Source organism: Mauremys mutica, chromosome 2 (assembly GCF_020497125.1).
Source record: "Mauremys mutica isolate MM-2020 ecotype Southern chromosome 2, ASM2049712v1, whole genome shotgun sequence".
NCBI lineage: Eukaryota > Metazoa > Chordata > Testudines > Geoemydidae > Mauremys > Mauremys mutica.
The window spans coordinates 119,167,048-119,186,366 of record NC_059073.1 but is presented as its reverse complement, the minus strand read 5'-3'; the positions used below and the strand labels follow the sequence as shown (position 1 = coordinate 119,186,366).

General features: G+C 41.6%; 1 protein-coding gene across 3 annotated transcripts in view; it reads left to right on the top strand.

Moving 5' to 3' along the window:
- RREB1 (ras responsive element binding protein 1) overlaps positions 1 to 19,319 on the top strand; it is a 151,410-nt gene that overhangs the window by 114,829 nt on the left and 17,262 nt on the right. For all 3 annotated transcript variants that reach the window (XM_045005657.1, XM_045005658.1, XM_045005659.1), the window contains 2 exons: positions 5,803 to 5,992; positions 8,461 to 11,212. In XM_045005657.1, the coding sequence (XP_044861592.1) occupies positions 5,803 to 5,992; positions 8,461 to 11,212 (2,942 nt within the window). The remainder of the gene's footprint in view (positions 1 to 5,802; positions 5,993 to 8,460; positions 11,213 to 19,319) is intronic.

The window sequence follows — 19,319 nt, the reverse complement described above, 5'->3', positions numbered from 1 at the left end:
TGAGCAAGCTACCCAGAGTTGAGTACGTCTCAAAAGAACATTAAAGTGTTTTTATATGTTAATTATTGTTTCCACACCAGCGTTCTCCTTTAAATGATACATTTTCTTCCTCACGTTTGTAAATTTAGGGCTTGTTTGCGTTAAGATAATTTGCACCAGTGTGACTACTCTTGCAAACCCCTACTATAATAATGTAGATGTGCTGCATTGGCACAAAGATGGGGATTAAGCTCCAAGTCAACCCCAATTTACACTGGTGTTTCACATCTACATTAGGGGTTGGCACCTGTAACTTCTGGAGCCTGTTTCTCCCCTCTCTAGCATTTTACACTAATGTAAAGTAAGTATAAAATGCTACCAGATGAGAATGTTAGTGTTTTACACCCACTTTGCGTACATCTGAATGACAGCACAGGGTGCAAGGTGATTGAAAATGGGGCCCATTATGAAACAGTCACAGATTCACTGCAACTATTCTTTTTTCTTGTTCGCTTAGTTGCCTCTAGTTGGAGAAAGCTATTCGGTTGCAGAGATAAAGTTCACTTTGCATTCATATTTATAGAAAACTACAGCACGTTAGGAAATTCTAAAACAATTCCAGCCTACATCAAGTACAGCTAGAAACCTGTTTTGCAAATACAACGTCTTTACCTCCTTTAGATGTTCAGGTGTCACACCACTAAAATCCTTCATGGACTTCTATCTGTGTTTTAGGTAATCGTCCCATCCTTATTTGACTTGGCAATTGGCATGGGGCATACTTGTTAGATTGTAATGGGTTTCTTATTCATTGTGACATTTGCCATATGTTTCAAATGCTTTATTTGACATGTCAGACTTTTCATACTCTTTCCAAAGCCATTAAGCACAGATTAAAAAAAAGTTAAGCATTCTCCTAAACTATTTTCTTTACTTCTTAGAAATATGGTTTCCAGATAGAAAAATTGCATTTGTATGTGTTTTTTCATTTAAAAGATGAAAGATAATGTTGTCCATAAAGCAAGAAGATAAAGGCCTGGCTTCCTAAATTAAACAAATGAAATAAGTTAAAAAAAAAAAATTTACAGTGTGGTGTATTGTCAAACTTGACAACTTATTTTAAAATGGAATAATCTGAAGATATTTAGTATGTTATTGACCATTCACCAGTATAATATGAAACTTCCCTTATCAGTTACAATATAAAGTATAGCAATATCTGTATGTCTTTGTCATAGAATTGGCATTCATTTGTACAGCTGTAGTGCCATTGCATTGAAAGCAAAATTAATTGTACACAAAGAGCTCAGAGGTCCTTGGCAGTTAATGAAAAAACTGTCACGCACAATGTTGGGCAAAATGGCTATACATTGAATCTGTAATGAAGACTGACAACCCCAAGTGAGGTTTGCAAATCCTGGGAGACCTTAAGAGCCTACAGCTCTATCTGCATCGCTCTGCATCAGGAATGGGTTTACAATGACCTTCATTGTCCTTGGAGAGCATTTTAGAAACAAGGTGCCAAGAGTTAGTTCTGGAGGCATTAGGAGTGGCCTGTTGGAGTTAAGTGTCTCTGGCTGATAGAGGCTGTTCCAAAAGTTTCTGGGTGATGGCTTTTCATGCCGGTTTTATTTCAGCTTTCTAAGTTGAAGCCATGTCAACAGGTGTTGAGTGTGAGACAGAATTTTTATTCACTACACTCTGCGATTTAAATCCTGAGATCCTTCCTCTCTGACTCACTGCCTGAACCTTTGTTTCTGTCTGTGAGATGGAGGAGTCTGAACCACAAGAGAATCTGTGTGTTGCATCAGAGGGAGGAGAGCAGTTCATGCCTTTGTCTCCACTGTATTGACTGTCTCATACAGCTCCAATAGTGCTTTAAGATGTTCAGTCAAGGGACAGTGATTTATACATCCTAGGACCCAGCATAGCAATGGCAATATTGCCTGCCAACTAGAGCTGGTCATGAAATTTTTGTCAAAACATTTAATGAACAAAAAGGGTTTTCCAACCAAATAAAAAATCATGTTACCTTTTTCTTTCCTCTTTCTCTCCCCATCCAGCAGGGTGGAAGAAGGAAGGGAACAAGAAAATTCAGTTGTGAAAATCCAAAATTTTTTCTACTTTTTTTTTTCTTTTTAATATTAAATGGAAAACATTTGCCATTTTTCAACCAGGTCTCTTGCCAACCTGAGGCAAGACTAGCAAATCCTTAAGACTGTATGTGATGTAAGAGCACAGACAGCTATCAGGACTCTGCTCAAAGAAAAACTCTTGAGTATTGTTTCTGACAAGACCTCTAAAACCTACAGGGCTGCTCGAGGGGGTAAGTGTGGCAATTTGCCCCCGGTCCCGCAGGGACTCCCACGAGAATATAGTATTGCAACTTTTTTTTATGGAAGAGGCCCCCGAAATTGCTTTGCCCCAGGCCCCCTGAATCCTCTGGGCGGCCCTGAAAACCTAACAAGGACAGAATAAAGGCAGTCGGTATAGATCACACACACAGTGGGCATAAGATGGTAGGACTGCAGTGCATCATTGATTGAGGTGTCAGCCTGAACTGGCTGCTGTTAGCACTCCCTCCAGAACTCTGTGTTCTGTCCAGATGCTGTGGTACTGTAAGAAGCACTGCTGCTCCATTAGCTGTGCTGTCTTTCAGATGATACGTTAAATGGAGAGAAGACCCTTTTATTCCTATTTAGTTTGTTCAGATGGTAGTTAAAGAATTTATGGCACCATTTGAAAATACTAAAAGGGAACTCTATGCTCTCTGTTTTCTGCCTCTCAGTAAAACAGATTTTAATGCAAAGAGCTGTGTCAGAGCTATTGCAGAGTGCATAATAGCTGCCGTGTTTGCCTCCAGGCACATCTCTTACCTGTATTTAACTCATCCCTTTATAAAATGTGCTTTAGGATATATTGCATCTGAAAGGTTAGAGTATATAGAAAACAAAATTTACTTCTATCAAGCGTGTGTGTTTGTGGCTTTGATCTATGATTGGAGACTATTGGCATTACCACAGTACAAATAAATAATAAGAAGACACGGCAGAATGAACTTTCTGAGCAGACTAACATTAATTTCAAAGTAGCTAGGTTGTATTGCAAGCCATGGAACCATATGTAATAATACATACAATACTTTAAAGTTTATTTCTCTGTTCCGGCACCATGGAAAGTTACCGATGACACTTTTGCTTTCATGTTTGATATTTCATCCTTTCTAAGAGTTTATGCCTCTATGTTTATACAAGTTCTTTTGGTAATTATTTAACCCTTGATGCCGTCCTTCCCATGTGGTCTCACACATGGGATTTGTTCTGGTTTGTTTTGTTTTGTTTTGTTTTTTAAAAAAGGACAAAGCTTTACATCATAGAATAACAGGTATCATAGATCTAGTAACAGAACAGCTGCAAATTATGATATTAAGAACTCTAACACATAGGTATTTCTCTAGCATGACCAAAGGTTGTCATCACATTTATCAGAGCCCTTGAAGTAAACAATTGCTTTGTAAATGTGCATGATTCCATATTTAATTGAATGCAGACAGTATGCTGGCAGTAATTATTAAGGTAATATGCAAGTGAACTGACAGTGGAGATAAAGCAGATTAAAACTCAAGAGCATAATAATCATGTCCTATCCTTCTGCACAGCATGATAACAAAAGCAGTGTTACATATACTTCACACTCATTTCTTTCAGCACTTGGGGAATATGAGATCAGCTACTTTGTGGGTGACTTGGTTATCTCTTTATTTTCAGAGAAGAATTAAAAAAAAAAAGTTCCATGAAAGTTTGCAAAGTGATAAAAAGAGCACCAGTGGCAGTGAGTTAGGGGTCAGGACAGAAGGGGACTGTTTCAGGACTTTGTCAGAGAAGCTCTTTCCAATTGCAGGATGTTTTCTTACCTTGAAGACAGTTACTGTGCTTTCAGTAAAACTGCCATGCGTTTAGGTAAGGCTTAGCAGAAATCAGGTTAGAAGACCAGCTAGTGATTTTTTTTAAAACACCTTTTTTATTAATGGGATTCTGCAGTATTAGTAATGGCAGATGTCAAAAAAATTCTTCTTATGCGCAGTTTAAGGGACAAACGACTTGAACACTGTTTGTTTTGTGGGTAAGTCTCTTATTGCAGAAAACCTGACTCTGGAGCACAGCATAGCAGGAATGCAAGAATAGGGTTTAATGTACAAATATTACTAATAAAATTTCCACTGGCAGGGTTTAAATTACTGTTATTCATTGGCATTTGCTTCTGTGAAACTGACATCTTAATGCAAAGTTGACAGTATAGCGGCAGGGTACAGCTGATAGAAGTGATCTGTCTTTGTTTGAATTCAGTGTGAATGTTTTGCTTACCACACCTCTACCCCGATATAACGCTGTCCTCGGGAGCCAAAAAATCTTACCGCATTATAGGTGAAACCGTGTTATATCAAACTTGCTTTGATCCGCCACAGTGCGCAGCCCCACCCGCCCAGAGCGCTGCTTTACTGCGTTATATCCAAATTTGTGTTATATCGGGTCGCTTTATATCGGGGTAGAGGTGTATTTACACTGTTGAGATTTGAATTCTTCTTTATGGTATAAATCTAGGATACCATATATTTAATCAAATTGTTTACACTTGATCTTAGCATGCTGTCTAAATGTTGCTGCATTCTGAAAACTGAATTTTAAATGTGACATTTATAGTGCAAGTCAGTGTTGTGCAAATATTGCTGCTGTTTGGTGTGGGCATGGTATCAAAATGTGTTCACTCCTGCGTCAGTCTTTGGGATACATTGACTATGAGAGGTATGTGTATGATATGAGACTTTTGAATCTGCTTCAGATGCTTTTTTTCAAAGAGGTTATACTCTAATGCAGGGATCAGCAACCTTTGGCACGCAGCCCACTAGGGTAAGCCCCCTGGCGGGCCGGGCCGGTTTGTTTACCTGCCGCATCTGCTGGTTCAGCCGATCGCGGCTCCCACTGGCCGCGGTTCGCCGCTCCAGGCCAATGGGGGCTGTGGGAAGCAGCATGGGCCGAGGGATGTGCTGGCCGCCCTTCTGGCAGCCCCCATTGGCCTGGAGCAGCGAACTGCAGCCAGTGGGAGCCACCATTGGCCAAACCTGCGGACACGACAAGTAAACAAACTGGCCTGGCCCTGGCGGTCCGCATGCCAAAGATTGCCGATCCCTGCTCTAATATAAAAGAACGTTTGAGGTAGTGGTGTAACTTTAGGAAAACCAATAAAAGTATGACAGTGTGGAGTATAAAACAGTTTCTGCTATTTCATACATAGAGGTTTGTTGATAGGGTCAATAGAAATTCTGTAGTACAGTGAACAATAATTAAAAAGGCTATTAGTATATGATTTTTGGTGCTTGCTGAATTGAGTTTGACTTCTCATCCCTTCCTTCCCCACAACTACAATTTTAAGATGTTTATAGCACTTGAGTCCCAGAATTTGTACTTAAACTAAACAACATAAAGCTATCAAAGTAGATTGTTTGAGACAATGGGAACAGTGTCAGCATGCTGTGGTCCCAGTCTCTCTTAACTGTCCGTTAACATGTGACATTCAGGTTACATGTGTTGCATTCTTCGAACTTCCCATGAACTCACTGTACTAGCCAGAAGCTGGTAGAAAGTGATTGATTGTGATTAAAAACTGTCCTGTTTGTTTTGCTAAGCATTTTATGGGCCACAACTTTATTTACTGTTACCAAGTTGTTAGCATGACAGAAAAGATACCGTGTCCAGTGTAAAGAGATGACCATTCTCCTTACACTTAAAATCACTGTGACTTTTTACTATGTTCCTTTTTTTCCAGGTGTGACACTTGTTGTATTACCTTTCGCACTCATCGGGGTTTGCTGCGTCATAATGCAGTTATTCACAAGCAGCTTCCAAGAGACCCATTGGGAAAGCCTTTCATTCAGAACAATCCTTCAATTCCAGCAGGCTTCCATGATTTGGGATTCACAGACTTCTCCTGTAGGAAATTCCCCCGCATTTCTCAGGTATTATACATCCCTAGCTCTGAAAATCGCAGCCATGCTTATCTGTTGAATTAATTGAAGGATTTTGTACTGGGTAATGCAGAGACTAGCTGTAGAATGTTTAGTGGAAAGCTATAGAACATATTCAACCATTTTAGATTCCACAATTTTCCTCTCAATGTTAGATCTCAAGCGGCGTCTTGGAGGATGCCTTTTAGGTTAGTTTGTTAAAGGTTTTTTATAATTTTTTTTAAAGGAAAACTTTTTGGGCTGTTAAAAATTAATCTCTGCTCCTCCTCCCAGTTCCCCCCCAAAAATTAGTTTTGTTCCACATTTAAAATACCTATAAAAGACACATGGTAGAGTCAGGAATACGTGATAGGCTTTGCTCTGCTCTTTATATGCACATTTTGGTGTGGTATAGAGGTTTTGTCAGTTTGTGAAATTTATATTACTTGTGCGTGGCGACGCCTTGGGTGAGGTTAGACAGTTCCCCCAAATGTGTGCCTAGAAAAGCTTTACACTACTCCCATACCTGCATGAATTCCGAACGTACTACAGAATTTACAGAAAAAGCATTTTGTAAATATTTTGAGTTGTAAAATTTTGCACTGGAAATCTTGTTTATAGCCTTCTACTTGCAAAGCCCACCTGCCTTAATTACCATGTGTCCAAATGTAGACGGCTCACAAGGAGAAGAAAATTAAAATTAATATATTTACAGTCCCTCTCAAAAAAAGACCTGAAATAGAATTTTGTATACTGAAAGGTCCTGACTTAAAAGTCCAATACTTCAGGACCATCCAGGTTCAGTGAGTGCCCCATTAGGAAGCTGGTAATCTCTCCTTCCCAGCTGGATTAATCTCTGTTTTCTAGCTCTGGTGGGTTGCAAGATACTAGACCAGGGGTGGGCGAACTACTTGCCGCATCTGGCTTGCGAGCCATTTTAAGCCAGCCCGCAAGCTGCACCACGCGGCTCGGCCCCTTTCCGGTCAGGACCGCACCATGTGGCTTGGCCCTGAGGCCGCAGGGTCGGGTCCACACTACGTGGCTCCCGGAAGCAGTGGCATGTCCCTTCTCCAGATCCTACACACTCCAATGGGAGCTGCAGGATGGGGCAGCATGCCGAGCTTCCTGGCCGCACCTCCACCTAGGAGCTGGAGAAGGGACATGCTACTGCTTCCGGGAGCCGCTCGAGATAAACACTGCTCGGAGCCTGCACCCCCTGAGCCTCTCCCTGTGCCCCAGCCCTGATCCCCCTCCCACCCTCCAAACACCTCAATCCCAGCATGGAGCACGCACCTTCCTGCACCCCAAAGCTCTCATCCCCACCCCAGAGCCCACACCCCCTCCTTCACCCCAACCCCAATTTTGTGAGCATTCATGGCCCGCCATACAATTCTGTTTCCCGATGTGGCCCTTGGGCCAAAAAGTTTGCCTACCCCTGTAGTAGACCAAAATTCTATCACTGGTGCAGGACTGTGTATAACTATCCCAATCTGCATCTCAGATTGGTATGGGTTTTATGAAGGAATTCCACATTCAGGAAAGAAGGGAACATTTTTTGGCAGGTTGATTTATTTTATTATTTTTATTACTAAATTGCTCAGGAGTTTGAAAAGTTAGATTTAGTCCTGGAAGAGCTGGATTAGTAGGCAGAAAGCAGATGATGTAGTCATAGGTTCATATTAATGCAGTTTATCACATAATTATCACCACTACATGTATAAGATATTTTATATACACACACACATATATGATTTTAGGTATGCAAAAATGTAATCTAAGCATTCTCCAGGATTCTGCATAGGATTTACCTTTCTTTAAAGGGTGAGGAATTGTTGGGCATAAACATATGTTGTCTTTTTAGAAACATTATTTTGCTATCCCTGCCTGTCTGAGTTGCAGACCCTGGAGGATACCAGAAAAAAACAAAAATGTAGATTCTGTAAACATAGTGCTAGCCCTCTGTCTGTTTGCAAATGGTGTCCTGGAATAAGCCTGGCATGTATAAAACAATGGTGGACAAACTTTGCCACACATGGGCAGTACTAGCAACATTGAGAGTAGCCTGAGGGCTACGTTTAATTCACATATACCTTAATAAAAGTATGCATGAATTTAAATATGTGCCCCTATGAGGTGTTTTACAATAAATTTACATAAACTTCATTTGCTGTAAACCTCTCTCCTCTTGTTTATCCCCCTTCCCCCTTTTAAATTTCTCTCTTTTGTTAATAAAATTACTTGTTAACTTCTGGTGGATATTATTTGATTGTTTATATAAAAGGATATTTTGAAGAAAAAAAACTTCATGTTCTGAAAAAGGTTAGTTTACACTGGAAAAGAAAGTTTGCCATAAAATTTGCAATCTCTTGAGAGGGGGAGAAGTGAAATTTGTTTTCTTTTTCTGCATAAGGCTTGTTTGATATTTAGGCATTATAATTCAAATACTAGGTCAGTTACATTATTTTGTGGCTATCTTGTAGGTCTGGTGTGAAACGAATCTGCGAAGATGCATCAGTGAATTTCATCGGTTTATTTGCGAGACGTGTAACAAGGCATTCCCCATGCATTCGGCACTCAAACTGCACACAGAAACCCATATGGTTGATCAGGGAAAAGAAAAGCACAAACCGCAGGTAAAGATCCCAGCTGGTGAGAACCCAGACCAGAAAGTCTACATGGCGTCCTTGGGCCTACAGCACACCAAAGACATCAAGCCTGTCAAACAGGAGGAGGTTATGCAAGATGAGGTCCAAGAAATGCAGCTTAGAACACTGAAGAGTAACCTACCTCAGGAACCTGGCAGCACTAGCCTGCTGAACATGTCTGCTCTGGAAGCTGCTTCCATGGGAGGTTCTTTTTCGGTCCTTCCACCTACAAAAGAGAACATGAAGCTTCTGTCGCTGCAGCCTTTCCAGAAGGGCTTTATCATTCAGCCCGACAGCAGTATTGTGGTCAAACCCATCTCCAACGAGTCTGCCATCGAACTGGCTGACATTCAGCAGATCTTGAAGATGGCTTCTTCAGCTCCTCCTCAGATAAGTCTTCCGCCACTTTCTAAGGCACCTGCTGTCCCTGTGCAGTCTATTTTCAAGCATATGCCTCCACTAAAGCCAAAGCCCTTGGTGGCTCCTCGAACAGTTGTAGCAACCTCTACGCCACCTCCACTGATCAGTGCACAGCAAGCCTCGCCTGGGTGCATCAGTCCAAGCCTTCCCCCGCCTCCACTGAGGCTGATCAAAAACTCTGTGGAGTCCGCTTCCAGGGCTCACCTTACGCAGTCCAAATCAGGAAACAAATCCAGTCCTTCTTCACAGTTATTCCCTCAGCCCAAGACAGAGCCACTGAGTCAGCACGAAATGAAAACCCAGCTGGAACAAGATAGTATCATAGAAGCCCTGTTGCCTTTGAGTATGGAAGCCAAGATCAAGCAAGAGGTCACAGAAGGGGACCTCAAGGCCATCATTGCAGGGGCCGCAAACAAGAAAGCACCAGCAATGAGGAAAGTCTTGTACCCGTGTCGCTTCTGCGACCAGGTGTTCGCCTTCTCTGGTGTCTTGAGGGCTCACATTCGCTCTCACTTGGGCATCTCCCCTTACCAGTGCAACATCTGTGAATACATTGCAGCTGACAAGGCAGCACTGATTCGGCACCTGCGGACGCACAGTGGAGAGAGGCCGTACATCTGTAAAATTTGCCACTACCCTTTCACAGTGAAAGCCAACTGTGAGAGGCACCTGCGCAAAAAGCACCTCAAAGTGACCAGGAAGGACATAGAAAAGAACATTGAGTATGTCACCAGCAATGCAGCAGAGATGGTGGATGCTTTCTGCTCCCCTGACACAGTGTGCAAATTCTGCGGTGAGGACCTCAAGCATTATCGCGCCCTGCGCATCCACATGAGGACTCACAGCGGCTGCCAGAAGAAGAAGCCATTTGAGTGCAAAGAGTGCGGCACTGCCTTCTCAGCCAAGCGAAACTGCATTCACCATATCCTCAAGCAACACTTACATGTGCAAGAGAGAGAGATAGAGAACTACATCCTGGCAGTGGACTGCAGTCCTCAGGAGAACCAGGCAGACCCTCCACTACTGGAGGACAGCACTTACATGGACCGCAAGTCCATCACGTCTTTCCTGGAATCACAGAATGGCTTTTTGCGGGGGGCACCTTCTCATGTTCCAATCAAACTTGAACCTGCAAATAATTTCCCGATGGACTTTGACGAGCCTTTAGACTTCTCGCAAAAGAACAAAAACTTAAGCATGGTGCAAGTGAAGCAGGAGAACCTGTTTGGCACCTCTTCCTTGTCTCACTATGACTGTTCCATGGAGCCCATAGACCTGTCAATTCCCAAAGCCCTCAAGAAGGATAAAGATGATGTCCAGAGTGAAGCCAAGAAACAAGACCAAGTTTCTGGGAATAGCGACAAGCTCTATAACTGTCAGCAGTCCCCTCTGGCCTTCAGTACCAACAGGAGCGTGGAGAAAAATGGAGCCCTCAAACATTCCCAGCCACTGAAGGGTCCCTTGCATTTGACTGTCCCAATCATTTCCCCAGCTCTTCTTGGCAACCCTGGCTTGCTGCGGCCCTTGAGGCCTAAGCCACCACCTCTTTTGCCAAAGCCTCCGGTAACTAAAGAGCTGCCACCTCTGGCTTCCATTGCCCAGATCATTTCATCTGTGTCTTCTGCTCCTGCTCTGCTGAAAACAGAGGTAACAGACTCTAGTCCCAAGGCAGCCAGCAGCTCCGCTGGTTCTGATAAATCAGGGAACTCCAAACCAAAAGCGACAATCACAATGGCTATCCCGAAAGATTCCAGCCTTCCCAGTGACCTTACTCAGAAGGCATACGATCCAAATGATCCAGAGAAGTCTTCTGTTGCTGATGCTGGATTGGCTAAGAAAAGAGGTAGGAAGAAAGGAACGAAAAACAAGCCTAAAGCGAGCAGTGGTGTGGACCTGGAGTCAAGCGGAGAGTTCGCTAGCATAGAGAAGATGCTAGCTACCACAGACACTAATAAATTTAGTCCATTTCTGCAGTCCACTGATGATTTCAAAGAGGAAGCTGACAGAAACGGAACAAGTGAAGATGAGAGAGAAACTGCCGACGATAAGCTGCTGAGAGGAAAGAGGAATGCTTACTCAAACTGCCTGCAAAAAATCACCTGTCCTTATTGTCCCCGAGTCTTTCCTTGGGCGAGTTCCCTGCAGCGCCACATGCTCACTCACACAGGTAAGAGAGCCTCATGCTGTAATGGTTAGGTTGTAGTCACTGAGCTTATTTTCCCTGAAAGAGACTCTCTGACTTCTTGGGAGACTCAGCGCACCATGTTAGCTGGAGGGACGGGAGGGAAGGGTGTCCATTCATTCATTCATCTCCCCCTGTTTATAGTCTGAATAATTTTGCTCTTTGATTTGTGACTTCTCAACCATTCCCGTTATTTTGGGGTATGAAAACACAACACTGTATTGTGGTGTTTGTCAATAATATTGTAGCTCGCCTAACTTCTGTACCCATGGATATCTAGAGGTAAATTCTGCTCTCCTACATGTAGTACAGATCTGGCACAAATCAGGTTATGTCTACACTATGAGCTAGGGGTGTGATTCTGCGTACGCATACTCGCATTAACTCAAGTATAAATAGCAGTATATTCGTGGTAGTAGCAGCAGAGGAACAGCTGAGCCACGTACATACCCCGGGCAGTTTGTACGCGGCATGGCTGTTGTGTCTCTGCTGCTGCTATTTATACTCATATTAGCTCAATGAGAGTTAGTGCAAGTATGTGTACACAAGCCAGGGAATCACACCCCAAGTTCACTGTGTAGTTGTAGCCTCAGTTGACATCAGTGGAGTTCTTCTGTTATACTTAGGAAGAGAATTTTCCCTTTAGTTTTCAGTTATTCTAACTTTATTCTGAAGATGAGCTTATGTATTGAATAGTTCTTTGTTGATTATTTGTTTGGCTGCCTTTCTTCATTAGCAGCTTGTCAGCTTTAGTAAATATATAAGGAAATTTAAAACTGAGAGGAAATAAATGTAAAACTCTATAGCAGAACAAGATCATAGGAACTGCCATCTTGGATCAAAGAAGTGGTCCCTCTAGTTTAGTATTGGTTGCTCATGGTGGTCAGTACCCCATGCTTCAGAGGAAGGTGCAAGAAACATCATAATGAACAGCTGCATAATAACCTGCACCATAGGGGATGTTTCTTCCTAACCCCAGACATTTAGGAGGCTGGCTTATGCCCTGAAGCAAGAAGACTTACTGTATATTCCTTGGAACTTTTTCTTGATATCGTATTGCTGCGTAAATAACATTAAACTTTTATATTGCAAGGGCTTTATGAGGAGACTGATCTGTTTGTTTTTCACTTTAAAACAAATAAATAATGCTGTAGTGAATGCTGCATTGCTTTTTACTCTCCCTTTTCAACTAGCATTGCAGCAGAGCCACGGGTAGACTCTCATCCTGTGTACAGAGAGAAGCAAAGCTGCAGTCTTGGACCCCTAGTCTCTCTTTCATTTTATTTAAAGAGGAGAAGTAGCAGTTTACGCTCTTAGCATTTGCTTTTGTGTTGAGGAATATCAAATCCTGACATCAAGAAGAATAAGAGTAATGGGCATTTGTAAGCAATGCTCTCTCCTGTGGGAATTCTGTATATTAACCAAGTAGTGTTGATTCACAAAGGAGTTTACTGCTTGTACAGACTGTAGGGAAGTTTAACCTTCATTTTGAAAAGAATGCAAAATATAATAACTGACTGTGTCTCTAATGAAGAGAGAAAACTGAAGAGCTGGAAAAAGTTAGTTAAGCAATTTAAAGGGACTCTGACCCATAGAGCAATCCCTGTTACAGTCCACGTTGGGTGACATGAACATATAACTTGCAGAACACCTGTACAACAGTAAAGCTATTATTTTCCTGCCTTGCACAGAACAAATTGCTTTGTCTCGCTAAATACACAGTTTGTTTTCAGTGATAAGGGGCGTTTGAGGTCTCTCTTAATCATCTTCTAAATCACCACCCTCCAAAGAGGAAATGCATCCTTAGCAGAAAAGCAGCATCTGGTGTGTGAGGCAGAACACTGTGTGTCTTCACTTGGGGTTTGCTCTGCTTACAGCTGACAATGACTAGCCACCAAAGTATCTGCCCTGGACAGACACTTAGTGTATACCGAGGAAACCACAATAAGCCATGATGTGCGCTGGTGGAATTTACCTTAACTCCAAGCTGGGAATGAGCTCCATTAGTTCATATAGCAGCTTTGCTTGTCTATACTAGCGACTTGCACCAGTACAGCTAAGTTGGTGGCTGGCCACTGAGAGTGTTAAATGGTGCAGATCCCCAGCATAGGCAAAGAACATAAGAATGGCCAAACTAGGTCAGACCAATGGTCCATCTAGCCCAGTATCCTTCTTGCTGAGCAGCCACTCTGCCGATGGCATCACTTACAGTGATTGTTGCAATCAATTCAGATTCATCCTGGTACACTCTGGCCTTGTCTACACTGAGTATTTTAGCCATCACTGTAGTGACACTGGTGTAGCTGTGCTGGTACACACTCCTAGTGTTGATGTGGTTTGCTGATATAAACTATGACTTGCACTAGTGCAGTTTAGCCTGGGTAACACTAGCATGCTAACCCTATACTCAGGGTTTTGCACCAGTGCAACAAAATTGACAGCTGAAAACTCTAGTGTGGACAAGGCCTCGGAGATTACACGGAATGACCAAGGAGGAGTGAGATATGAAGGCCTATAAAGTATTGGTCAGGAAGGCAGGCGTGAATAACAAAAACAAGCTGTAAATATTTTGAAACATTAATGGGACCTCTCTGTCATAGGTGTGACCACATAGAAGAAATTGTTGGGAGCCAGGTGTAGTAGATACAATATTGATGGGTGCCAGAGAGATAAGTGTGATGGTAAAAGCTGTGCAATGGGAATTCTTGAGCGGGACAGCTTCAGGTTAGTAGAAGGTTTGGGAAAAGATAGTTTCCCGAAGCCCCTCTTGCAGATTAGAACTCCGTAATGTGTTGGGTAGCTCTGGTTAAACTTGAGAGCAAATCTATTTAGCCTTCTTGTCATGAAAACTATGAATATTTTATTCAGTTTGCTGTGCATTCCCTGACTTGGGACAGTGATGGAGGAGACACTTAAAGGTTTTGGCCTCAACAGATCTGAAGGAGTTAGGGGGAAATCTTGGCACTGTGTGCTCACTTGCCAGGCCTACAGTCCTGGCTTTTGCCACTCACCACGTCCTCTTCCTCACGTCCTCCTGTATTTCTGTAATAAGCTGTTGTGAAACAAATAATAGAGATTGATTTAGTAGGGGAAGTGGTGAATAACCTCTCCCCCTCTGTTATTTATCTGTGTTGTTCCCAGGCTCAAGTGTTTAAATTATCCAGTTAGCTTAGCAAATGAGTATCCTAATGAGGAAAAGCTCCACCATTTCAAGCATTAAATTGGGGTTCACGTGCCAACATTAAGCAAGGGTGTTATACAAATGTGAAAAAGTTAAAATATGTTTCTTGTGCTTGTTAATACTGGGGGTATTTCTTCCAAGGAGGGTCAGAATATGTTTTTCATTTTTAAAATGTGGTTCCCTCCCTCCTCCATTTAAAAAAAACAAAACAAAAAAAAACTTCTTGATACCCCATCCTATGTATGCTGGTCCCTTCCTCTTTCATACTGCCAGAGCACCATCACCTCATCTTCATTGCTGGTGCCTTGACCCATCATTAAGTTCCCCATCTGTCATCTTCTCCCACATTTTTTGCTCCATCCCTCACACTACCAAATCCCATATAGCTTCCTTCCACTTCCTCATCTCCGCGTCAATACTTCTCTGTGACTCCAAGAACTTTTCTCTGAAAGTATTTGATCTGTAAATGAAATACTGTTGGTTTGTATTGCGATGCACAGCATGCAGTTGGTCATCAGTGGGTCAGGTATACTCTGATGTGGAAGAGCACAGAAGTGGTACCTGTACACTTGTACCACTGTGTGTGAGTATACCTGAACCCTTGTCCTTTTAATATCTTTCTTTCTTCATTCTTCTTTGCTTGGCTGTATTTGATTTTCCTCGAGTCATCCTCTCCCTTCACTTTATTTTTCCCACCCTCTTCCCTCTGCTTTTCTCCCCGTCTTCCTCCTCTGTGTTCCAATAGTAAAGTGAAAGAAACAAGAGGGTGCCTCAGAGATGATTAATTTCACTTTGTTCCTTGTATGTGGGGCAGTGCATGGTTTAAAAAAAAATCTGGTATATTTGGACCCCTGAGTCTACAGCAGCTTAACCATATATATTTTAAATCAGTGGTGTGCTCATTAAAAACCTTCCTGAGTGATTCTTTAAAGGGTGCTGTCAGGTCAAATTTGGCCCAAGGCTTAGGTTTTTAAAAATGTTTGACATTTACGTTTTAACACTGAGATGTTGCTAAGACTTACCGGTAGAAGCATTTTTTTTAAAGAAATAAACTTTGACTTGCAAACCTTGCCAGGTAACCACTAGACTTTGAAATGAAATCAACTATAAATAAAATGAGACTGACAAGTCTGTTTTTATTGTCCACACTGAGAAATACATAAAGGCACAAATAAAGAAAACTAACTCGATTTTAAAAATTCTTTGTTTTAATAACTTAATTTTGAATTGGCATCTTCACTGTTGCACTTTGTCATAGTAATTATGTTTTTCCCTCTTATGGTGACAGTGGAAAAAATAAATAAATTTTGAAAATACCATGAGTTGATTCTGTTTAAGAAAAGTTAAGAAATTATCTTTCGTTATGAACATAAGAACATAAGAAAGGCCGTACCGGGTCAGACCAAAGGTCCATCTAGCCCAGTATCTGTCTACCGACAGTGGCCAATGCCAGGTGCCCCAGAGGGAGTGAATCTAACAGGCAATGATCAAGTGATCTCTCTTCTGCCATCCATCTCCAACCTCTGACGAACAGAGGCTAAGGACACCATTCTTACCCATTCTGGCTAATAGCCATTTATGGACTTAGCCACCATGAATTTATCCAGTCCCCTTTTAAACATTGTTATAGTCCTAGCCTTCACAACCTCCTCAGGTAAGGAGTTCCACAAGTTGACTGTGCGCTGCGTGAAGAAGAACTTCCTTTTATTTGTTTTAAACCTGCTGCCTATTAATTTCATTTGGTGACCCCTAGTTCTTGTATTATGGGAATAAGTAAATAACTTTTCCTTATCCACTTTCTCAACATCACTCATGATTTTATATACCTCTATCATGTCCCCCCTTAGTCTTCTCTTTTCCAAGCTGAAGAGTCCTAGCCTCTTTAATCTTTCCTCGTATGGGACCCTCTCTAAACCCCTAATCATTTTAGTTGCCCTTTTCTGAACCTTTTCTAGTGCTAGAATATCTTTTTTGAGGTGAGGAAACCACATCTGTACACAGTATTCGAGATGTGGGCGTACCATGGATTTATATAAGGGCAATAATATATTCTCAGTCTTATTCTCTATCCCCTTTTTAATGATTCCTAACATCCTGTTTGCTTTTTTGGCCGCCTCTGCACACTGCGTAGACATCTTCAGAGAACTATCCACGATGACGCCAAGATCTTTTTCCTGACTCGTTGTAGCTAAATTAGCCCCCATCATGTTGTATGTATAGTTGGGGTTATTTTTTCCAATGTGCATTACTTTACATTTATCCACATTAAATTTCATTTGCCATTTTGTTGCCCAATCACTTAGTTTTGTGAGATCTTTTTGAAGTTCTTCACAATCTGCTTTGGTCTTAACTATCTTGAGAAGTTTAGTATCATCTGCAAACTTGGCCACCTCACTGTTTACCCCTTTCTCCAGATCATTTATGAATAAATTGAATAGGATTGGTCTGAGGACTGACCCTTGGGGAACACCACTAATTACCCCTTTCCATTCTGAGAATTTACCATTAATTCCTACCCTTTGTTCCCTGTCCTTTAACCAGTTCTCAATCCATGAAAGGACCTTCCCTTTTATCCCATGACAGCTTAATTTATGTAAGAGCCTTTGGTGAGGGACCTTGTCAAAGGCTTTCTGGAAATCCAAGTACACTATGTCCACCGGATCCCCCTTGTCCACATGTTTGTTGACCCCTTCAAAGAATTCTAATAGATTAGTAAGACACGATTTCCCTTTACAGAAACCATGTTGACTATTGCTCAAGAGTTTATGTTTTTCTATGTGTCTGACAATTTTATTCTTTACTATTGTTTCAACTAATTTGCCCGGTACTGATGTTAGACTTACCGGTCTGTAATTGCCGGGATCACCTCTAGAGCCCTTTTTAAATATTGGCGTTACATTAGCTAACTTCCAGTCATTGGGTACCGAAGCCGATTTAAAGGACAGGTCACAAACCTTAGTTAATAGTTCCGCAACTTCACATTTGAGTTCTTTCAGAACTCTTGGGTGAATGCCATCTGGTCCCGGTGACTTGTTAATGTTGAGTTTATCAATTAATTCCAAAACCTCCTCTAGTGACACTTCAATCTGTGACAGTTCCTCAGATTTGTCACCTACAAAAGCCAGCTCAGGTTTGGGAATCTCCCTAACATCCTCAGCCGTGAAGACTGAAGCAAAGAATCCATTTAGTTTCTCCGCAATGACTTTATCGTCTTTAAGCGCTCCTTTTGTATTTTGATCATCAAGGGGCCCCACTGGTTGTTTAGCAGGCTTCCTGCTTCTGATGTACTTAAAAAACATTTTGTTATTACCTTTGGAGTTTTTGGCTAGCCGTTCTTCAAACTCCTCTTTGGCTTTTCTTATTACACTCTTGCACTTAAGTTGGCTGTGTTTGTGCTCCTTTCTATTTGCCTCACTAGGATTTGACTTCCACTTTTTAAAGGAAGTCTTTTTATCTCTCACTGCTTCTTTTACATGGTTGTTAAGCCACGGTGGCTCTTTTTTAGTTCTTTTACTGTTTTTCTTAATTTGGGGTATACATTGAAGTTGGGCCTCTATTATGGTGTCTTTAAATTATGCTGTAATTGTTTCGTAATCCTTTCAATAGATGCTATTGAAGATTTCCAAAAAATTGCCTGACCCAGACAGTAGTTCTTTTGCATTGCTTTCTGAGTTCGACAATGAGTCGTCTTGCATCTAATGTGTAAGCTTCAGGCCAAGCAGTGATGTCTTTATGGAAAAAGTAAATAATTAAAACTTAAAAGCTCAGTCCTAATCAGTTTAACTAAAAAAAAAGTTAATGTACCTACTTGCATGGGGTATCCTATCACGAGAACAATTTGTTATTTAAAGCCAGGGAAAAAGCCTTCAGGCCAAAACATTGTCTCTTCATGTAATTTGCTACCTGACTTAAAATAAAATGTGTGGGTTTGGACAAACTTCTGAGAAGTGTGCCACATCCTGAGTCTATTTGAAATAGCACTTTTGAGTTCATTGGGGAGAAAATCCTCATTACTATTAAAGGGATTACCCAGGGTTTCCTGCATTTTCTTATGCAAAACTTGTTTCAATTAAAAAAAAAAAAAAAAGAGGCAGAGAGAGAATGGTCCAGCTTTTAAGTTCTTATTTTGAGGAGTCCAAAGTATGTGGCCCTTCTGAGGCCTAACTGTCTTTCTTTAATCTATTAGTTTAAGTTGATGATAGTAAAATACATGGGGGCGGGAGGGGAGTACATTTTGCATAACAGGCAGGTTTTGTAGGTAGGACTTGAGACCTCCGTCTAATGTGAGTGTTTGTGCGAAGGTCAGAAGAACAAAAGGTTTAGGTTGTAACTGCTGTAAATATATTAGACTGTTTTATACAAAGATGGCTGTGTGAAAGCTTTCCATGTTAGAAATGGCCAGGAGATTCTGATCTGAGAAGCTGGTTCTGAGTTATAAATAATTAATTCCAAACTAACCCTTCTACTGCATACACACAGAGAAACATGGAAAAGCACAGAGCTAACATGCAGCAAACTGCGAAAGGGCCTTCCCCTTGAAGTTCTGTTTTATATTTGGATTATGGAAAGAAGCCAAGTACAAGTGGAGACAAAGATGGTATAAATATTTCAAGTCTTAATTTTACAGCCAACATAATTAGCTGGCCAACTAAGAAGTGAGCAGCTTATCTGCCTATAGACAGTGGTACCATGTCACTTGCACAACGCTGAATTTACACGGAGAAAATCAAGGAAGGGAAAGAAGCAGAACTCATCTGAGGGAGCCATGTGACTTACCACAGTTCAGTTGTGAGATACAGGGCTGTTTAAGTGACACATGATTCCCTAATACAGATTCAGATGCTAATTAGCACAGAACCCAACTCATGGAAGATTAAAGTGAGGGAAGTGACCATGTTGTCTGCGTTGTAT